At 36.9% G+C, this 21,241-nt stretch overlaps 1 protein-coding gene across 1 annotated transcript in view; it reads right to left on the reverse strand.

Moving 5' to 3' along the window:
* Positions 1–21,241, reverse strand: part of THSD7B (thrombospondin type 1 domain containing 7B) — an 826,015-nt gene that overhangs the window by 628,137 nt on the left and 176,637 nt on the right. The window contains exon 2 of the mRNA XM_023542986.2: positions 11,706–12,516. Within this exon, the coding sequence (XP_023398754.2) occupies positions 11,706–12,516 (811 nt within the window). The remainder of the gene's footprint in view (positions 1–11,705; positions 12,517–21,241) is intronic.

A 21,241-nucleotide genomic window follows, 5' to 3' on the forward strand; every position in this document is an offset into this window, starting at 1 on the left:
ATGATCCACACAATCGAATGCCTCTGCATAGTCAATAAAACAAGGGTAAACATCTTTCTGGCATTCTCTGATTTCAGCAAAGATCCATCTGACATCAGCAATGATATCCCTCATTCCACACCCTCTCTTGAATACGGCTTGAACTTCTCTGGCAGATCCCTGTCAATGTACTGCTGCAATCACTTTTGAATGATCTTCAGCAAAATTTTACTTGCATGTGATATTAACAGTATAGTTCAATAATTACTGCATTCTGTTGGATCACCTTTTCTTTGGAATGGACACGAATATAGATCTCTTCCAATCTGTTGGCCAGGAAGCTGTCTTCCAAATTTCTTGATATAGAGGAGTGAGAATATAGACGAGTGAACAAATTGCTGAATAGCCAAGACTAAAATCAAATCCACCTGTCGTATAGACCTAAGCTTTGTTTACAGTTAATCCACATGAGAGCACTGCTTGTTACAGGCTGCAATGTATAAAACACCAAAGGCGTATTAAAAGGAAAAACCTATCCTAACTCCTAGGTTTGAAGAACAATGGAAGTTACCAGATACTGAATCTCACTCACAACTCCCTCCCTACCCCCCCCCGAAAAAAAACAAATGAACAAGGAAAGCAAATAAAACCATACATTACCCTTGCCTTCACTGTTACTGGAGACAGAGATCACACACACACACGCACGCACACAAACACACACACACACACTTAAAAAACAAAAACAAAAAAACTTTCAAATAACATCTAAATATGAAAAAGTTATAATGGATTTTCTAATGACCAAATACTGATACAACCCTGTGGGTGTGGAAAGCAGTGAAGCAGAGTCTTAACAGAGTCCATGAAAAAGAGAAGATGGGTGCAAAATTCTTAGATAAAGCAAAGGCAAAATCATTACCAGAAAAAGATAGTTCAGTAGTAACAGCAAAATACAAGATACAGGTCAGAACTTAGTAGCTCACAGCATAGGTAAAGAGAATGTTCTTGAAAGTGTGTGAGAGCAAAAGATGCCAGCTTAGAGAAGCATGTCTTTTGTGGAATAATCATATATGGACTTGGAGATGAGCCAGTGAGGGAAAAGAAAGCTCTTTGGAGAGGAAATTAAAGATCCTGCAGAGGCAAGAAAAAAGACACAACAACATTTCCCCACCACTAATACCAACAAAGACATCCATAAATGAAATGGAACGAAAGAGGTTAGCACTGACAGAAGAGGGTGTTTTTGAAATGGGAACTCTGGTCTTGAAATGAACATGAATAGAAATAAAGCAGACCACATCCATACGAAACTACAGTGAAAATCAGAAAATGTAAAAGATTTTATATTGACATAAAGTGCTCCCCAGACAACTAATCACAAAGTTTAAAAAAAAAAAAAAGGTAAAACAACACTTAAACTGCAACAGATATTCTAAAAAAAAAAATGAGTCAGAAATGCAAAAGCTAAGAACAGAAATGGGGGGGGGAAACAGAAGGAAATAAAGTAAGAGTTGATAGAACTCAGGAAGAAAATAGAAGACAAAGAGAAAACATATGAGAAATGAATACTAAATTACAAGATGCAGAGAAAGAACAGGCTGACATGAAAACTCAATAAAGGGCATTGAAAGAAAGTGGAAAAGAAAGAGAAATTAAATGATATAAAGGAATAAAATGGGTCAGAGAAATGAGATGAAATAGAAAACAGGCAGGAATATCCAACGTACATATAATTTATGTCCTTGATAAAGAAAAACAAAATACTATAGCAAACTAGTATTTTAAATTATCATCTTAAAAAAATACTTTATAAAATTAAAAGGCTGTCTGATCTATACACTGAAAGGACCTACCAAGCACCAGAAAAACCTGACCCACAACAATGAACTCTGAAACACATACAAGTAAACCTGACTTTTACAGAAAAAGAAAAGGAAAAAAAAAAAAAGTCAGGATTCCAGGCAAGAAGGTGAAATAACTTTCGAATGCCAAAAAAAATACATATATATATAAATAAATAAACTGGCAGCAGACTTCTTAAAAACAGCATACAAATCAAGGATTCATAGAAGCAGCATGTTCAAGAAACATTAAAAAAAACAGTGAACAAGAATATTCTATCCCACTAAGTTTGTTGTTCATACAGTTTTAAATCTGCCAAACTCAGGAAATACTGTACACTACGACTTTTCTAAGGAATCTAACACAATCGAACGTCATCCAACTAGTGGATAACCTGAGAATCTTTGGTAAAATGATGAAAGTTAAGTATTCCGCATATATACTTGTAGATCTAAAACTAAAATAAAGGTGGGGTCATGAGTAAAATATGTGAAAACAGTACACGTTCAGGAAAAGCAGAATTAATTAACCTGAAACGTGGAAAGAAGCTAGAGAAAGGGGGATAAATAGAATAAGGTTATAGGTAATAATTGAGAGTCATTTAAAATTGACACAACGGAAAGCAACAGATTGGGTTAGAAAAGTGGCAAATAGTTAAGGGCACTATAAAAAGTGGTAATACAAAAATAACCCCAAATTAAAAAATGCAAACATTTCTTAATACCAATAAAAACTTTAAAACAAGGATATACACCAAATAGAGAAAGAAACACAGTAAATATAGCATCGTATACACTGCAATTACAAAATAACATAATAAAATTGAGATCAAACATAGCATTCCTATCAACAAATGTAAGTTAAATTCATTTATAGAAATAAATTTGATGGCCACATTAACTCATAAAGCAAAACCCAACTCTATGCTGATGCCTAATGTAAGAGAGAAACCTCAAATGCAGTGATTGAAAAGGTTAAAAATAAAAACGGTAAGAAAGCAATGTTGCAATCGTCATGTCAGACTGGTTAAAATTCAGGCCAAAATTATCAGAAGAGACAGAGAAGGACACAATATAATGTGAAAAGTCACATTCCACAATAAAAATATAACAATTTTGAATATCTATGCACCAAATAAAACAGCAACCATGTATATAAAACAACCCCCCCCAAAAATTACATATATCTATCTTATTTATATCTTGTATGATTTTACATATACGTGTGCGTTTGTGTGTGTGCGTGTGTATGTGTGTATGTTGTTAGTTGCTGTTGAATCAGTTCCAACTCATGGTGACCCCTGTCTGCGGAGCCGAACTGCTCCAAAGGATTTTCAAGGCTCTGATTTTTCAGAAGCAGATCACCAGGCCTGTCTTCTGAGGTCCCACTAGGTGGGTTCAGACCGGCAACCTTTCACAGCTAGTAGTTGAGCACTTAACCATTTGCATCACCCAAAGACATATGTATATATGAAGCAGGAGAAATAGAGAAACACGCACTAATAGTAGTAAAATTTAAAATCCACTTTCAGTACAAGACAAATAAAATGAAAAAATACATAAATAGTAAAAGCAATAAGGCAGATCGTTTGGATACATATTAAACAACTCATACTGACAACAAAGGATATAACTACTTCTCAAATGTACATGGAACATTCACAAAAATTGGTCACCTACTCATACACAAAGAAAATATCAGTAAGTTCCATAAAGTAGAAATATTATAAACACCATTCTTTGATCAAAATGCTGTAAAACTGGAAATCAAAAATAAAACAAGAAAAGTCTCTTCTACCAGTAAATTAAAAGATCCAGCATTCAGCGACTCTTGGGTGAAAGGGAAAATACAAAAAGAAACTACAGAATTTATTAATAAAACAATGATAATGAAAACTCAACATATCAGAATATATGGGATCCATTTAAAGTGGTGATCAGAAAAACGTAAATGCTTTAAACACACACATCAATAAAAATGAAAATAAATGAATTAAATACTCATTCAGAATTTAGGAAAAAAGAACAAAAAATTCAAAGAAAGTACAAGAAAGTAAATAGTAAGGATAAAAGCAGAAATTAATAAGGTAGAAAACATAAAAACAGCAGATAAGATTAATAAATTCAAATCCTTTTTTTTTTTTTAAGTCAACAAAACAGAGAAACCAGTAGCTAATCACGAATATGTAAAAATAAGAAATGAGAAGGGGCAAATAACTCTGGATATAAGAGGAACATCTATACAAATAAATTTAAAAATCTAGAGGAAATGAGAAATTTCTTAGAAGAATACAGTTTACCAAACTAACCCCAGTTGAAACAGTACGCACAAACAGATCAGTCTCCATAGAAAAAGCTGGAAAAAACTTTTCAAAAAATACCTCACAAAAAGCATCTGGTATAGGTAGTTTCACGGAAGAATTTTACCAAAACTGTATTGACCAGATAGTCTCAACACTACATAAATTGTATAGAACACAGAAAATGACGAGAAATTTCTACATTATTTTTTATGAAGCAAGTATAACAACAACACATCAACCTGATAAAGAGAACAGCAAGAAGAAAATGATACAGTGGAATACTATGACTGCAAGTATGGTTCAACATTAGAAAATGTGTTGATATATTCATAGGCCCAAGGAGAAAGATCATATATGATTATCTCCAAAGATGCTGAAAACAACTTTGGCAAAATTCAATATTCATTCCTAATACAAAGTCTTGAAAAATAGAGGAATGGATGGTTACTTCCCTAATACAATAATATATATCCTGGGATAGGCAGATTAATTACTTCCCAAAGATGTCCATGCCCTAATGCCCCCAAGGTATGAATATAACCTTACATGAAGAAAAGGATTCTACAGATATGATTAAGTTAAATGTCTTGAGATGGGACGATTATCCTAGATTTTCTTGGTGGGCCCAATGTAATCATAAGGGTCCTAATAAGCAAAAGAGGGAGGTCAGAGTCAGAGAGCGACGTGAAAACGCTATGCTGCTGGATTTGAAGATAGAGAAAGGGGTCATAAGCCAAGGAATACAGGTGGCTTCTAGAAGCTGTAAAAGTCAAGGAAACAGGTTTTCCTCTAGACCCTTCCGAAGGAACACAGTCCTACCAACACTTTGATTTTATTCCAGTGAGATCCATTTTAGAATTCAGACTTCCAGAACTATAAAATAATAAATTTGTGTTGTTTTAAGTCACCAAATTTGTTTAATCTGTCATAGTAACAAGAAACTAATACACACCTCTATCCCATAATCAGCATCTTACTTAATTGGGAAATCTTGCAGACATTCCTACTCAGGTTAGAAAACAGTAAAGATGCTCACTATCTTCACCATTATTAACATTTTTTTCTAGACTAAAGAAAACAATTAGAGGTATAAGAATTAGAAAAGAAGAATTAAGAATATCTCTAGTTGCTTATAGTATATACTTGGAAATTAGTAGAGAATAAATGACAAAAACTACCTCAAATAATAAAAAAAAATCAGTAAGTAAACAAGATACAAAATTAACAAAAATTTATAAAATGCAAAAATCAATAGCATTTATGATTAACCAGTTCGGGGATTTAATGGATGATACAAGCACACTTACAATAGCAACACATATATAAAATACTTTAAAAAATAACTTAAGAAATACTCAAGATCTGCATAAGGAAATCCATAAAACATAAAAAATACTGAAGAAGACACGAAAGAAATGAAAAGATACCTCTTATTTCTGGTTATGATATTTCAACCTCATCAAGATTTTAGCTGTTTCTAAGATAATTCATAAATTTAATGTGATCACAGGGAAAATTCCAATGACCTTTTTATGGAGCTAAATAGATTGATTCTAACTTTTGTACGGAAAAATAATCTTACTGGGAAAACACAGAAAAGGACTGGCTATGAGGAAGAATTAGGCCTCTCAGATACTAAACTATGCTAGCAAAGCCTCTATAATTAAAATAGGGTATGAGTAGCTCATGAGTAGAAGTCAGGTATGGAATAGATTAGAAGTTCAGTAAGAAACCCAACTATAAATAGAAATATAATGCATAACAAAGATGCTATATCAATTACAGGGACAAACAGAGAGAGTTGTTTTTATAAATGGAATTGAGACACTGGAAAGACTTTTGGAAAACAATAAAATTGGATCAATTCCTCACATCGTAAACAAGAGTATTGTCTAAATTGATTAAAGACTCAAATGTATAAAAATAAAATCATGCAAGCACTAGGAGAAACCATGGGTGAATTTAAGCTCAGTGTGGGGACAGTCTTTCCAACCACGACTAAAATCCCAGATGCACTAAAATAAAAGGTTGGTCAATTTGCTACATAGAAATAAAAACTTTTGCCTGGTAAAAAATCACCTTAAGCAAAGTCAGGACACAAACTGTATACAACTATCCGTCTCTTCAAATCCGGTGCAAAAGAGAAAGAAGGACACCAAAGACTCAGAGAAGAAACTAGTTTACAAGACTAATGGTCTACAGGAATCACGGCTAATCTACCGTGAGACCAGAAAAGCTAGATAGTGCCCAGTACCCCTAGTGACCATTCTGACCAAGGCCATAATAGATGGATCTTTAAAGAAAAGGAGAAAAATGTAGAACAGAAATCAAATTCTTAACAATTACAGGATTTACTGGACCAACTGAGACTAGAGGACTCCCTGCGACTATCACCCTAAGATACTCCATAAACCTTGAACCAAAACTACCCCGAGGACACCTTTCGGCTAAATAATAGATTGGCTCATAAAATACAGAATATTACCAGTAACTGCTGCACATCTTTAAGAAATCATCTATATGAGACCAAATAGTCATCATCAAGTACTCTAAAGCAAAGATGAAAAGCTAAGTGGACAGGGAAACCAAATTACTCAAAGCAAAACATCCAGAAGGAAATTAATGAGAATGTTAATAATACATTGTGGAAAATGTAACTAATGTCTCTGAACAAACTGTGTAGTACAGGCAGTCCCCAGCTGAGGTACAATTTCCATTCCCAAATCTGTCTTCAAGTGGAATTTGTACCTAAATCAGAACAGTTAGGTACAGTTTGTAACTAACATCAGTTAGTCAAACGTTTGTCTTAGTGTGTACGGTATACCTTTCTATGCATAAAACATTAAAGAAACACTACCAGATACACTAAAATGTCATTAACATAATACAGTTATAATAATGTTTTGAGGCATATTGCAAAGTAGCACCCGTTTGTTATTGCGAACCATTGTATGTACCTCAAGTTTTTAATACAATAGACTTTACAGCGGTTGGTTCATAACTCCAGGTTGTATGTAAGTTGGACATTGGTAATCCAGGGACTGCCTGTAATTGTTAAATGGGAATCTAATTTGCTGTGTAAATTTTCATCGAAAACACAATAAATAGAACTTAAAATTAATTAATTAATTAAAGAAAAAATCCACAAATGGCAAACTGAGAGGAAGTATTTGCAACATATATCATAGATACCGTGCTTACCTTCATAACAAAGATTTGGAAATAAAGTCAAAGACAAAAATTCCGATAGAAGCATGGGCAGACAATTCACAAAGAAAGCTATAATCATGGCCCCTAGGTATATGGGAAAATGTTTATTTCACTCATAGTAAGATAAATGTAAATGAAAACAATATTAAGATACTATTTCTCATTTACCAGACCAGCAGAAATTCAAAAGTTTGAAAATATACTCTTCTTGCAAGACTGCTGATGGGAATACAAGATGGTATAACCCCCACAAAGGAACATTTGGTAATATCCAACAGACCTGTATGCCTTTATCATCTGAGCCAGCAATCTTACTTCCAGGAATGTACCTTGAAGATACACCTCCAAATACCAAAATACATGTGCATAAAATTATTCATTGAAGAATTGTTCGTAATTACAAATTATTGGAAACTACCTAAATGTCCAACCACAGGAGTTTGGTCAAATAAACTGTGATACATATGTACAATGAAATACTATGGAAAAGTAAAAGGTTTCCAGGAAATAAATTTAAGTGGGGGAAAAAAAAAGGCACAGAAGAGATTACACAGTATGCTGCCTTTTGTGTAAGAAAGAAGAGCCTATAAGAAAAGATAAAGAAACACGGGGAGGATACATTGGAAAGCAAGGAGGTTGGAATCTTCAGGGAGTAGAGGGCATGGGGTGAAGCTATACAAGAGGGAGTAATACTTCTCTAAGTGTAATTTTATGTATAATTTTGACTTTTAGAAGCATGTTAATGCTCATTATATTCAAAAAGTAAAATCAATATGAACAAGGAGGAAATAAAATCTACAACTGAAAAAGAACTGCAAAAAAAAAAAAGAGAGAAAAGAAAAAGTCCTCCACGATCACTCCCACCAACACAATAAAAGTTAACAAAATATTCTCTATCATTTTCAAAGAAATTAGGAAAATGGCTTTTATTGTTTGGGGTCTGCATTGGTTTCCTTTTGGAGGGATAAAACGCAAAACCAAACCCACTGCCGTCAAGTTGATTCCAACTCACAGTGACTCTATAGGAAATGCCCATAGGGTTTCCAAGGAGCACCTGGTGGATTCGAACTGCCAACCTTTTGGTTAGCAGCTGTATCTCTTAATGTATTTACCATTCCACTAGAAATGGTAAATTTCTTTCCAACTCTACTTTGGTGATAAAATTAAACAAACAAACAAACAAAAAAAAACCAAACCAGTTGCAGTCGTGTGGATTCCAATTCACAGCAACCCTATTGAACAGAGTAGACCTGCCCCATAGGGTTGATTCAAACTGCTGACCTCTTGATTAGCAGCTGAGCTCTTAACCACTGTGCCAGCAGGGCGCCACTTCGGTGATTAAAATTTAAAAAAAAAACAAGCCTGTTGCCGTGGAGTCAATTCCGACTCATGGTGACCCCATAGGACAGTAGAACTGCCGCACAGGGTTTCCAAAGAGTGCCTGGTGGATTTGAACTGCTGACCTTTTCGTTAGCAGCTGTAGTTCTTAACCACTATGCTGCCAGGGCTTCCTCACTTCAGTGATAGAGAAAAACAAAGAAACAAACAAAATACCAGCAATATCTGAGCTTTACAGATGATATCTATTTTATAGTCTTAACACTTATTACCCTCAGGCAGTCAAGATGATTTAAGGAGATTTATGGGGAAATCACAAAGTTATTTATTTAAATAAAGTGGTCTGTGCATTTAAGATATATTTAACATGTACCAAATAATCAGAGCTCCTAAAAGATATGCCCACAGCAAATGTTCCCTCTATATCAAAATAAAGGTAAAGCCCATTCATCTGAATTTTATTCACCCAAACAATAAATATGAATCACTTTTCCACTCATATAAACAGTCTTCCTAGTCCACAGCTCAGATTTCTCAACTCAGACATACTTCTACTCATAAAAAAAAGAAAGAAAGAAATGTGATGAAACAAAAACTGAATAGAGAAAACTATTTCATTTCATAAGCTAGGGTATTGTAAAAATTCAATAATAGCATCATTGACATCTGAGAAATAATGATGAACAAGCTACAGGATAGCTATTTTTAAATGTACTAATGGATTCTCAGAGAAATTCCTGTCAAAATACAAGAGAAAAAAATAGGATGCTCAATGAGACAATTTAAAAAATAAAAAGGATCTTTAAACTCAATAGGCAAATCAATGATGAGGGAGCAGAGTGGCACCAAGAGAAATACAAGTATGTACCACACTGGGAATAAAATCGTGAAGGGAAAACTGCTTGAGGTGATAATCAAAAGTTACACTAATCAATGGGGGCATTAATTAAAGCTCTATGGTGTCCTCGATGGCACTGGTTTTCTGGGATGGTGTTCTAGATGGAGAAAGTGACTTTCAGCAACGCATAAGCTGGTACTATGGAAGTAAAGACAGACTCCTATTCCAAATGACATGACAACCAACCACTGCCATCATCAAAACAGAGAAATCAGAATGTCATTGTCCCTACCATCTTACAAAGATCACCAAAAGGAAACAGATCTAGGGGTAGATTTAAGTACAGAGTAGAAGAAATCCATACTTGGGGATGATTTTTGATGATAAAGGGAAACTTAAAAAGTTCATCCTAGGAGTCAATAGACACACAAAAACAGTAATGTTTTCTCGCATGCATCACATCCACAAGAAGAAAAAAAAAGAAGTGAACTTTTAAGAGACGGATTTAGAAAAACCCTGGTAGACTGTGTCAACGTAGTTCATCAAGTTAGATAAAAATGACATAACATTGTCAACACAGCTGTCAGAGGTAACATTTCTGTCTTTTGCTTGGTGCCTTGGAAGGCTGAGAAATAGAAATGCCCCCACTTAAACCCACATTTTCCTAGTAGCCTAATCATTCCATGATAGCCTGTGAGAAATTTCATAATCCTTTGAGATGACTGCATGAAATGAATGTTACAGATTTTGCAGCCTAATGTTAAGAAAGTTGTTTTAATTCAATATGCTGTCTAGAACTCTATCTAGAACTCAAGCAAGAAAAGGGTAAAAACAAGAAAAATAAAAATGAAAAGACATAATACTACAGGAATACAGGATGGGATATTAGGCAAACAACATTTTTACAGAATCCCACACACAAGTTCAAACAATAATCACAGAAATCAGCTGCTTCATCTTGTGGGCTTCACAGAGCCAGACAATAAAAAGCAGCAAATCACTCTTTAATGGACTTGCCAACTGCATCCGGCATAAGAACGAAGCATCAGAGATTTTTAAAAATGCTCATTTGTGAAGTCAAATGGGGGGGGGACCCATAAAATTATTTTGTCCATGAACTACAAAGATAGTAGTTTTCTGAGCCTCTGCCAGTCATCTGTGGATCTCAAGAAAACAGCAACTGATGGTAACAGTACTTGCAGAGAAAAGTGTTTTATTGTTTCAAAATTCAAGTACTGCTGACTGGGATCTTAATTTTAAAGAAACTTAGTAATAGATCAATGATTCTATTTAAGACCTTCTGGCGGGGGGGCGGGAAATTGAAGAAACCTTCGTGGTATAGTTGTTAAGTGCCACGGCTGCTAACCAAAAGGTTGGAGTTCAAATCCACCAGGCGCTCCTTGGAAATTCTACGGGGCAGTTCTACTCTGTCCTATAGGGTCACTATGAGTCGGAATCGACTCAACAGCAACGGGTTTTTTTTTGTTTGTTTGTTTGGGGGGAAATTAAACAAAAAAACAACTTTCAACAGTTTCTATGAGATTATATTATGTTGTTCAACACTATAAATTAGAACAACACAAATAATTTTGAAATCGAAACTGGCTATTAAAAGATTTAGTCCACTCTCTCTACAATTCTCATTATTGCTGCTGTAAGTTAATCGTTTTCTGCCACAGTACTCATGAATTAACTTTTTGCTATGCTACTACAATAAAAAATGTACAACTCAGACGTAAAAGAACCCTCGTAATGATGAAAACAAAAGGAAAAAAATTACATATTTTAATTGATATTTACATAATTTCCGTCCCAAATTTGAAAGTGTACTTGAATTTTTATTACTATAAAGAGGGAGAAAAAAATAGTACTTAGCCTTCTATTACTATAACAAAAGACCTATCGTTTGGGTTATTTTACTGGTTATAGCTTGATAAAATGTGGAAATACATGACATACCCTCTGTAATCGCACTACTAATCACACAAGAACTCAGACCGATGCCTCATCTAGACTCTGACATTTCAGAATTCCTAATTAAATTTAAAAAATCTTACACATAAAACTTCTAACAATTCAAGTTACAGACCTGATTACGATTTTCCTTTTGTAGAAAATCATAAAGAATGCTTATAAATTGACACTGTAAAATAGTTTAGGTGAACAAAGATATAAGCATGGAAGCCCTCCTACCTTAACATAGCATTTTTCCCATCACTTCTGGTACACCAAACCTGTCGGGTCTGATAACCTATCTCTAAGTCCCATGGCTTGGAATGGTGATGTGGCTTGTAACTTTGATGGCTAAAGGTGACTCGCTCCTTTGAGTCAGAGCTAAAATCCAAGACAGTTCTTTCGTTTAGGTTAATTTCCTTAAAATGAGGCAGTCTACATTTACTCCATGGGCCAACCTTAAGTCTAAACGTATATTCCTCTTCCCCAAGAGGACAGGAAACCGGAGCGTCACAAGCTCTGGACTCAGTCAGGTTTGGACACTGCAGGCCGCCGTACAGAGGGGGCGCAATGGCCGCGCGAGTCCTGTGCTGCAGTTTCTTCCCACAGGCCTTGCTACATGGGGACCACGGTGAGAACTCAGATACGACACAGTCCCGAGGGCACGGAATGAGGCAGGCTTGTTCCGTGGGGGGCTGAGGGGCAAAATGTTCACAAATTTCATTTGCAGCTGCGGTCCTGTTCAGCTTCTGAATGCAGCGCACTGTCCGGTGCTGGAGTCCGTGCTGAGCGGTCACACACTCGGCAGTCCGAGGCTTGACCTCCCCGTGGGCGTTAGAAACAAGCACGCAGTGGTGCCAGTCGGAAACCTCCCACTGGAAGAGGTCACTGTGCCAGTCACAGACTCGAAAACAACTTCTTTCCTTGGCAGGTTTGTTGCTTTCATCACAGCTTGACAAGTGGCTTGTCCACCCTTCCACGTGAAAACACCACACTGCGCGACTCTGGACTCCGCCCGGCCCACAGTCTCCTGTACACCTTCCCCAGGGGCCTGTAGGCAGAAAAACACGCGTGTCAGTTACTCGGCGATGACAGGCACCAATGCACAGGAAAATGGGTCAGTTTGCACACTTCCCAACACAACCAGTATGAAATTACCAACTTTTGGTGGAACAGAGACAATAGAATTTAGTGTTTAAGAATGTGAATTCTGGATCAGTTTGCCTTTGTTGAAATCTGGGTTCAATCTCTTACCAGCAGTGTAAACTTGGACAAATTACTTCAACGTATAAGGTGGAAGATAATAAAAGCACTGATTCGTACAACCCGTTCTAAGGATCAGTGATATAATGTGGTGCCTGGTAGACGATACACATTTAATAAATGATAGGTATCATTATAATTATTATGTTCCAAAGCCTATATGTCTAACTCAGAATTAATACTTTCTACTTTGACAGTGTTTCATTTAAAAGAAAAGCCCTAAATCCAGGATTTTAATAAAGTAGGATTTTTCATGTTTCCAACCCTTCAGCTCTAAGTAGCGCAGAAGAGAAATGTGTTTAAAAAAATAACCTGCCCAGGTGTCCTAAATATATTTTCATTTTCTAAATAATTGCCCTCGGTTTAGGTTATTTCTTGCAGAATGATTTGCATTTAAAAAAAAAGAAATTCTGATACAGTGAAAAAAGCGAAGTAGTAATGGAGGAAGCAGCGCTGAATTTCCTGTGAAAATTTGCCCAAAATCCTTAAAATGTACCCGTTTTAAATTAGTTCATTCATTCATTGATGTTTATCACACTTTTGCATCTAATCTATAGGCATACCGGCCGACTTATCCAGAAGGCTCATCATATATCTTTTCACAAGGGCAGCAAGTGATCACATTTTGTGGCATTGGTTAAAGAAAAAAGAAGAAAAATTGTTTCTTCCCTTTAGCTTCACTTGAATTATATAGTTTGAACCTGAAAAAAGTCTATCAGCTCAACCATGTAGCCTTTGCCTGTGTACCAGGACTGTAATGATCATAAAGGCACTTCACACCTGAGACATATTTTTTTATTTACACAGGCCAGAAAAAAGAAAGTACATTCTCTCTCTTTTCCCCAAATCTGATCATCCGCCTGAAATGTCATTTAATTACGCCATGGAACATATTTTGATGTTCACCTATTACATCAGGAACAGCACATGCAGACACAGTTGCACACATTAGGAAGAGACATACGTATCCCCGGAGAGGCAGGTATTTGCGTTTGGGCCACAACACATGCTTAGGTGAGGATGTCCCCCTTTAACAGGACACTAGTTGCTGGGTTCTAACCTATACAGTTATCCCAGTTCTTCTACACAGCTCTGTTCTGGACATTTCAATCCAGCACTCCATGGTAGAACTCTCCCCTTCTAGGCAGGAGACCTGGATTCAGTTCCTGGCCAATGCACCTCATGTGCAGCTACCACCCATCTGTCAGTGGATGCTGGTGTGTTGCTATGATGCTGAACAGGTTTCAGTGGAGCTTCTAGACAGAATAGGAAGAAAGGCCTGACAATATATTTCCGAAAATCATCCAGTGAAAACCCTATGGACCACAATGGCCTGATTCACAACCTATCTTGGGGATGATGTAAGACTGGGCATTTCATTCTATTGTGCATGGATCGCCATGAGTCAGAGGTTGACTTGATGGAAGCTAACAACTATAACAATTTGTTTACTGTGTTAGACTACAGTGTCAATGACCTCTGTCACTTTGTAAAAGAGATTAACAGAAAATGCCCAACCCTCCCTTCAGTGCATACATGCTAGAGACTTTTACTTACCAAACACTCTTGGGGTTGCTCACGTGTTCCCCATGGCATGTTGCTCCAGCACTGACTACTCAGGGTACAGTAAAAACGTATGGAAAGTGGTGCTCCCAGCACAAGCTGATTAAATTGACTGTCCTCGATTCTGGTGATTTGTTTCTAAATCACCCATAATTTTGAATTTCATGAATTGAGATGCTTATTGTTATTCAAAAGCTATTGTCAGGCTCCATATGTCTAGATGTTCTGGGCAGTTTCAGTTTTAATATTCTATCCACTGCCCACCATGTCAGACTATACGTGCAAAATAGTACTCTTACCAAAAAAATCACCATGGCTATTCAGTAAAGAGGTATTTCAATAAAACAGACAATTGCAGCAAAAAAAAAAAAAAATTTTTTTAAGGGTTGGCCTGCCACATTTTATTTGTCAGGATGAGCCCACATTCAGAACAGGATGTCACAAAGACCTGCGTGCTGAGTTGTAAGGAGCCAGGCTTTCCTCAGCCTGCCTCCTGATCTTCTCTGAAGCTGCTCCCCTGACTTCACGCCTTCCCTCTTTTCCATAGGCAGGTGTGTGGAGTTTACACCTCCCCCATCCACCCTGGATACCAATGCATGTTTTGGGGACATGGCTCAGAGGAAGGCTCCAGGAGGGCTCTGGGTGTGAGCTGCTGCAGCCAGGGGTGAGCACCCCTGGTCTGAAAGCCCGGAACCCAGATTCTAGTTCTGCAGCAGACTTTTTAAAATCTAAAATCAGTCTCAAATGACATAAAGCAGTTATTGGATAATATTAAAGAGAACTTTTGAAAAGTGTCATGAGTTTTTAAATACACTTACTCCTCACTTATTGACTATCTTGTTATCCAACACTTCACGTTTACGATCATTGCAAAAAATCTACTATCCAACTATTTTGCACATTCATGATGTGCATCTGGCAGTAATAAAAGCCAAGGTGTGAGGAGAGAGTAACGTTGGCTGTGCTGGTTAAAGTTATATGTCAACTTGTCTGTGCCATGAATTCTCAGTTGTCTGGCAGTTGTATAATGATGTAATGTAGCTGTTATGTAATGAAGTAATTTAGCAGTTATATAATAATGTAGTCATCCTTCATTTTGTGATCTGATGTGGTCATCCTCCGTTTTTGCATAATGCCAATTTTGCAATGACCTGGTCTTTGGGACCTCACCATGCTGATAAGTGAGGAATGCATGTAATGCCTGTCTGACTGTCTATCTGTTTGTTTGTTTGTTTAGGAAAACTGCACCCAATTTTCCACCTACGAACTTTTGTGTGGATTCAAGAAAGTATGATAAGAAAAGTGAAGAAGCTATTTCTAATTGTGACAGAGTTAATATTAAATTTCATTCATCTAGAACATCTTACCAAGTGACCCTTGTTCCTACTTTTAAAGCACTAAGGAACACATTTTCTTCTTCTTACAGTATTGTTTTCTTCTTATTAAAAGCTTCCTGCTTGTTTTCAAAATACAGTAATTGTTTTTATTATTTAAAATCATTAATATTTGAAGCTTTATAAATTCCTTTCCTTTCCTTAGCTTTCATATCCTCCATCTATACAGAATTTTACCAAACAGCAAACATCTTCCTAGACCAATAGAAGACAAAGTATAACTGTTAAGAAGTAATTACTACCATTTATTGAGGGCTAGCAGAAAAAAAAAAACTAGTACTAAACTAGTTTTTTTTAGCAGTGGTGTGCTGGACTTGGCTGCTGGACTTGGCTGCAGATTGTTAAATATTAGGAATTTTTTCAGCTCGTTGTTAAGCCATTCACAGTTTGAAATTAGTCATGAAAAAAAGAGTACTTATACTGCACTACAAATCCAGGCTCCCCCCAGCCCCCAGCACACCACTGGTGGTCAAGTACCTTATATATTTAATTCCTATTTGGTACAACAGCCCCATGAGGTAGGCTTAGTATGCTCATTTTATTATATGGGGAAAAAGGGACTCACAAAGCTTAAAAAGCATACCTAGGGTAACACAACTAGTATGTGGTAAACTAGATTTACAACCCAGGTATGTCTGATTCCAAACTTGCCTTGTTTTTTAAAAATCTTTTCCAGAGTGTATATTGGTATATGTGATTTTAAAATCACAAAACAGATTTGTTTCTTAGCTTAGCCATGATTTACCCTATGTGTTGATGAATATTCCTCTGGAGATGAGTAGAGCAAGTAATTAAAGTGGTATGGGAACAATGATTTCCCCGCTTCTCGCCCTGGAAATTGGGCATGGTGGCTCTTGCACAATAAAACACATGCATGTTTATAAACAGTACGACATGTAGGACCACCTCCATCTGTCACTTTGTGCTAGTGTGGTGGCTTGTGTGTTACTATGATGCCGGAAGCTACACCACTAGTAATTCAAAAATCAGCAGTGTCATCCATGGTGTACAGGTTTCAGCAGAGCTTCTGGACTAAGACAGACTAGGAAGAAAGGCCTGGAAATCTACTTGCAAAAATTAGTCAATGGAAACCCTATGGATTACAACAGAATACTGTCTGATACAGTGCTGGAAGATGAGCTCCCTAGGTTGGAAGGGACTCATGAAGATGGCACAGGCCAGGGGCAGCATTTTGTTCGGTGATACATAAGGTCGCCATGAGTCAGAACCAGCTCCACAGCACCTAACAACCACATTTAGGAAGGCAGAGTCAAGGAAGAATAGTTCCTTCTCATATTAAAGTAAACGCTGGGCAACCAAAAAACATGTAAATAAAAAGCAAATGCAAAATGAGATGTGCACGCTTGGAATAAATGAAAAACAAATTGCAAACAAGATGTACGCGATAGAGACAAGACCTTTCAGCAATTGACCTATAACAATTTGCGTTTCTCAGCAATGGAGAGAAAATGTGTTTCATGATTTATTCAGTTGTGTTTGACTATGAACTTTAAAAACACACACACATACAGACACGAATGAAAATCACACAGCCCTGAGGGGGTTTTGCTGTTTTGAAAAATATATATATTGAAGGAAAATGTGACCTACAATTTAAGAAATCGTACATCCCTAGTCTAAGTTCAGAAATAGAAGAAAAGATTTAAAAAATCTGAACAGTTTCATAAAGACAAAAGACTATCACCTTTAAATTTACCTCCAATATAAAACAGATGATAATATTCAGAATATATATCAGACTAGCAATCCCATTCCTAGGAATATATCCTACACAAATAAGAATCGTCACGGGAATAGACATATGCACACCCATGTTCGTTGCAGCATTGTTCACAATAGCAAAAAGAAGGAAACAACCTAGATGCCCATTAACGGATGGATAAACAAACTGGTACACACACACGATGGAGTACTATGCAATGCTGAAGAATACTGATGAACCTGCAAAGCATCTCATGACATGGATGAATCTGGAGGGCTTTATGCTGAGTGAAACAAGTCAACTACAAAAGGACAAATATTGTATGAGACCACTACTACAAAAACTCATGAATAAAGATCAAACCCTCCTTTGACACAACAGCCCAAGTTCTGTACTAGGTAAAGAGAATCAGTGAAAACACCTCCCTTTAAAATGTGATAAAATTTTCAATAAATCACTTTATTAGAAAAGAAACATTCTTTGATGGTTACAAGGGAGGGGAGGGGTGGGGATGGAAAAACACTGAATAGACAATAGGTAAGTCGTAACTTTGGTGAAGGGTAAGACAGTACACAAAACTGGGGAAGCCAACCCAACTTGTAAAAGACAAGGTCATGGAAGCTCCATAGACACATCCAAACTCCCTGAGGGACTGAATTGCTGGGCTGAGGGCTGTGGGGACCATGATCTTGAGGAACATCTAGCTCAACTGGCATGACATAGTTTATAAAGAAAAAGTTCTACATTCTACTTTGGCGAGTAGCATCTGGTGTCTTAAAAGTCTATGAGCAACAATCTAAGATAGTCTACTGATCTCATCCCTTTGGGAGCAAGGGAGAATGACAAAAACTAAAGATACAAGGAAAGATTTGTCCAAAGGACTAATGGACCACAACTACCACCGCCTCCACCAGACTGAGTTCAGTGCAACTAGATGGTGCCTGGCTACCACCACTGACTCCTCTGACAGGGATCACAATAGAGGGTCCTGGACAGAGCTGGAAAAAATGTAGGACAAAATTCTAACTCTAAATAAATAAATAAATAAAATCAGACTTACTGCCCCTGACAGAGATTGAAGAAACCCTGAGAGTATGGCCCCCGGACACCCTTTTACTTCAGTAATGAAGCCACTCCTGAGGTTCACCCTTCAGCCAAAATTAGGCCAATAAAACAAGACTAAGGGAAACACCAGCCCAAGAGCAAGGACTAGAAGACAGGAGCGGACAGGAAAGCTGGTAAGAGGGAACCCAAGGTTGAGAAGGGAGGGTGTTGACATGTCATGGAGTTGTTAAGCAATGTCATAAAACAATATGTGTACTAACTGTTTAATGAGAAGCTAGTTCTATAAACATTCATCTAAAGTTCAGTAAAAAAAAGAATATATATCAGAGACAAATTACCCAAAGGAACATAAAACCATGTCAATCATTTTATATGTCTTAATATGAAAATGGAAACCCTGGTGGTGTAGTGGTTAAGAGCTACGGCTGCTAACCAAAAGGTCGGCAGTTCAAATCCACCAGGCACTCCCTGGAAACTCTATGGCACAGTTCTACTCTGTCCTATAGTGTCGCTATGAGTGGGAATCAACTCAACGGCAACAGGTTTTAATAGGAAAATAGGTACCAAGTTTAAAAATTTTAGCACAATTGAATGATTAAAAGCTTAATTACTGATCTAATTTGACTCTAAAATAAAACACATGTTGCAGTGTACTCTCAAAAAAACATTTCAACTATATAATGGAGCTAGCAGCTCTGTATTTATTTACCTAGGCAAACCAAATCAAAACCTGTTGCTCTCGAGTTGATTCTGACTCATAGGGACCCTATAGTACAGAGTAAAACTGCCCCATAGGGTCTCCAAGGAGCGGCTGGTGGATTTGAACTGCCTGCCTTTTGGTTAGCAGCCGGGCTCTTAACCACTGCACCACCAGGGTTCCATTCACCTAAGACAACTTTATATAAAAACGTCTGTCTACCAATTCCTACACTTTCTCTGTCCAAGATGAAGACAGTTACTATCAAATAAAGCACTAAGCATTTTAAACCACATCAGTTTTAATTAACATGTTACATTTTTGGTTTAGACGTAAAATCTTTGGACCTGGAAGAGTAGAACTGATAAGCTCTCAAGTCATATTCAAATTAAAGACTTCATGATCTCCCCCCATCCTTTTTTTTTTGATCCTGTCTGTGTTTTTGCAGAAAGTACAAATATGTGGAAGCTCTAATGTAATATTCTTCTAGAAGCAGAAAGTGCTGGCAAATTTTATTCTCTTAATTGAGTTACACTTTACTGGATTAGTTTAGATGAATGTATCACCCAACTTAAGTCATCCCATTTAAGATAGCCAGCTGAATGTCTACAATACAGAAAAGAGAAAACTCTAGATGACAGAAAGAATGAACACACCATGGTTTTCTGCACACTACTATTTAAAGCAGCAATCCTGATTTAATAGCACTCATGCAATACGAAGAGATGTTTCTATTATTATTTTTTTCTTCCAACCACAGCTTTTAGTATGCTGACATTGTTTTATTTTTAACTTGGGGAAGTGGGTTGAAAAATGACATGAATGACCATGCAGAGCTTTAGCATCTTAAACAAATTATCTGTGGATAATCACTACATTCAAGCACTCATAAACATCTGGATTAGTAAATTTGATATAAAACAACATTGACTTACTTATAAGGTGCCTCACCTACAAGATACAGCTCAAAACTCATGTAGTAACTTTCACTTCTCAAAAAGCTTTCTCACTGACTAGGGATAATTAAAGAAATTGTCCCCTTATACAGCAGACACTTATCTAAGAAATCTCACTTTCTAAAATACATCTAAGAACCCAGGGAATGAGGACAAGTGCCATCTAAGCATTCTTTCGTTAAAACAACATTTATTGATTACTTACTACTTTACAGGTAGCATATTAGACCCCAGGAATATAAAAATGAATAAAACATTAAAATATAAAGGGCAAATATTTTATGATCCCACTTACATGAAATATCTAGACTAGGCAAGTGTAGAGAGACCAAAGTTTATTAGTGGTTATTAGGGGCTGGCAGGAGGGAGGGGAAAAGGGGACTCATTGCTTAGGGGACACCGAGCTTCTATTATGGGTGATGGAAAACTTTGGATCAGATAAAGGGCATAGTTGAACAACATGATAAACATAATTAATGTCATTGAATTGTACATGAGAAGAATGCACAATTCACAAATGCTTGTTACATATATCTACCACAGTAAAAAAAAAAATCTCTTACTAAGCCTGTGCATTAAATTTAAGGTCAGTTTGTTCATGGAGAGGACATTTGGTCCCTCCTTCAGGCCTATTTTGAGTCCCTGGGTGGCATGAATGTTAAGTTAAGCACTTGACTACTAAACAAAATGTTGCTAGTTTGAATCCAACTAGAGGTGCATCAGAAGAAAGGCCTGGGGGTGTTCTTCAGAAAATCAGCCACTGAAAACCGTGTGGGGCACAGATCTACCCTGACACACATGGGACCACCGTAAGTCGGGGCTGACTGGAGAGCAACTGGTTAGCTGGCTGGCTGACTCAGGCCATCCACACTTACTTTATTCAAAGTATTAACAATCTTAATGTTTTGATTTTCCATAGCTCATTGTATCTGAAACAGCACATCAGAAGTTGGGAAGCAGCACTGGAGGCAGGCCCACAGAGAGGAGCAAGAAGCTACGGTAGTTTCCGAGTGTGCGTTACTGTATCTATCATGATGATCAGTAGCCTCCACTAGCAGAAGATGCACAGAGCCACCCAATATAAAATCTCAGAGAAGCCTGCTCATTACATATAC

Source organism: Loxodonta africana, chromosome 6 (genome assembly GCF_030014295.1).
Source record: "Loxodonta africana isolate mLoxAfr1 chromosome 6, mLoxAfr1.hap2, whole genome shotgun sequence".
NCBI classification, from domain to species: Eukaryota; Metazoa; Chordata; class Mammalia; order Proboscidea; family Elephantidae; genus Loxodonta; species Loxodonta africana.